Source organism: Aulonocara stuartgranti, assembly GCF_965226115.1.
Source record: "Aulonocara stuartgranti genome assembly, chromosome: 15".
Taxonomy (NCBI): domain Eukaryota; kingdom Metazoa; phylum Chordata; class Actinopteri; order Cichliformes; family Cichlidae; genus Aulonocara; species Aulonocara stuartgranti.
The window spans coordinates 20,039,624-20,041,595 of NC_138951.1; the positions used below are offsets into that span (position 1 = coordinate 20,039,624).

Here is a 1,972-nt window from a genome sequence, read left to right on the forward strand (position 1 = left end):
TGAATATTTGGATTTTACTGCAGTTTGATTTTTAAAGCCTGAACCTGCTGCAAACGTTGACCTGTTGTATTAACCTGTGCTGCTCATTTAAACCGCTGAACCTTTTCCAGCCACCGAGTCTTTTGGATTTGCCAGATATTGGCACAAAGATACGATGTTTGGTGGCAAAAGCTAACAGTCCATTCAGTGGCAGCATAAACTAAAAGTCTGTCAACCAGGAAACCATCTTGGTGCCCTGTTTTTGTACTTTGTTTTGCTTTAATTCTTCTTGTTCTTTGGTTAGGTTTGCAATAAGAAGGTATTTTGGATTCAGATGTGTTCAGTCACATCAACTCTTCATATTGGATGAAGGATTGTTTTGAAAAGTAATACCAAGGGCTCCTGACTGAGTGTGCTGTAACCGTTGCGGCACAGATTCAACAACAAGAAGTGACGGAAGTGATGTTGTAGGTGACGTCAGACGCCGGAGATTTTGGCGGAGAAAAAGCAAATGGTAGCATAGAGTTTAACAAAGGTTTTCCAAGCTTCAGTATTACCAAATATACTAATCAATTGTCATATAACTAACAACATCTGTTTTATCATCTCTAACACCCTGGAGGACAACGGGGAGAGTTTAGACGCTCTCCAAGATTACATCGACCGCTGTTTTCAAGATTTAGTAATGCATAAGGCCCAGAGTGCATCTTCCCCGGCCAAAATCGAGACGCCGTCATCGAAGAGAAGTCGCCAGGCAGACTCCCCCGGTACAACATCGCCTGCCGGCAAAGACATCGCAGAAATCCTGGAGTCAATCGACAAGCGATTGTCCAGTTTCGATGCGAGGCTGTCCCTGGTGGAGATTTTACACCGGGAATTTAAATCTCTGAGAGAATCCCTGGAATTCAGCCAGCAGCAGGTGGAAACGCTTGCCGCTGAAAATGCCACGCTACGGGAGTCGGTTAAATCTCTCACCGATAACGTGACCCAGCTAAACATTGAAAATAAAAAAATAAAAGAGTCCGTTATCGATCTACAAGCCCGTAGCATGAGAGATAATCTTGTGTTTTCTGGTATTCCAGAAACTGCCGGAGAGGACGCAGAGGCAACGGTGAAAAACTTCATTAAAATCCACCTGAAGCTGCCGGAGGACACCGTAAAGAACATCGACTTCGATAGAGTACATCGCTTGGGGGGCGCGCGGTCGCGGACCGGGAGACCACGGCCTATTGTGGCCAAATTCAGTCAATTCAAACAGAAGGAACAGGTGAAGAGTCGCGGCAGAGAGCTGAAAGGAACGGACTTCAGCGTGAACGACCAGTTCCCCAAAGAGATCCTGGAACGACGCAAGGTCCTGTTCCCAGTTCGATGTAGCTTCATCCAGAAAGGCTCCCGTGCTGTCATCGCCGTGGACCGGCTCTACGTGGACGGACAGCTTTACCGCGACCTCGGCACCACACCGTGGTTATATTAACTGCACTCCAGATAAGAACCCGCTACACTCTTTTCTTATTCATTCACACTCTCTCCTTTAACATGAGTTTAAGCTAGTAATATCAATATGATGTCATAGCAGATATAACACTGTCACCCTCCGTCATTGCTTTAATTGAAATGTTTCCGTTTCGTTTCTTTTTTTTTGTTGTCGCTCACAGTTCATGTGGTTTCTTTCTTTCTCTTGTCTTTCACTGCTGTGGTCACCTACTTCCCCACTCACCTACAAACAACACCCTCTATTTCTCCATATTTTCACAACACGATCACGCAAACACATCAGCTCAACGGCAGCACATTCACAACAGCCTCACAGCACGCACAGACTTGCAGGACACATAAGCAAGCCACGCTTGTTCATATTAGTGAATATTCACACACATAGTCAGACTTATGGAGTCTCTCACCACACTTCTTTTTCTCTTTCTATTTACAAACAAGGGATGTTTCCATATTCTCTCCACCTGTCTAAACGAAACACCCAGCATACATCATTAGA

The 1,972-nt window shown here is 45.1% G+C and overlaps 1 protein-coding gene across 2 annotated transcripts; it reads left to right on the top strand.

Annotated features, from left to right (window-relative positions):
• Positions 1 to 435: 435 nt before the first annotated feature.
• LOC309688884 (uncharacterized protein) lies at positions 436 to 1,558 on the top strand. 2 transcript variants are annotated; one of them, XM_082504961.1, is made up of 2 exons: positions 436 to 746; positions 1,062 to 1,558. In XM_082504961.1, exons 1-2 carry the CDS (start codon positions 665 to 667, stop codon positions 1,451 to 1,453), a joined length of 474 nt encoding a protein of 157 aa, XP_082361087.1. In that variant the 5' UTR covers positions 436 to 664; the 3' UTR covers positions 1,454 to 1,558. The 2 variants fall into 2 exon arrangements, with proteins under 2 accessions (XP_082361087.1, XP_082361086.1); XM_082504960.1 differs by having other exon boundaries at positions 459 to 514; positions 602 to 1,558.
• The last annotated feature ends 414 nt before the right edge of the window (positions 1,559 to 1,972 follow it).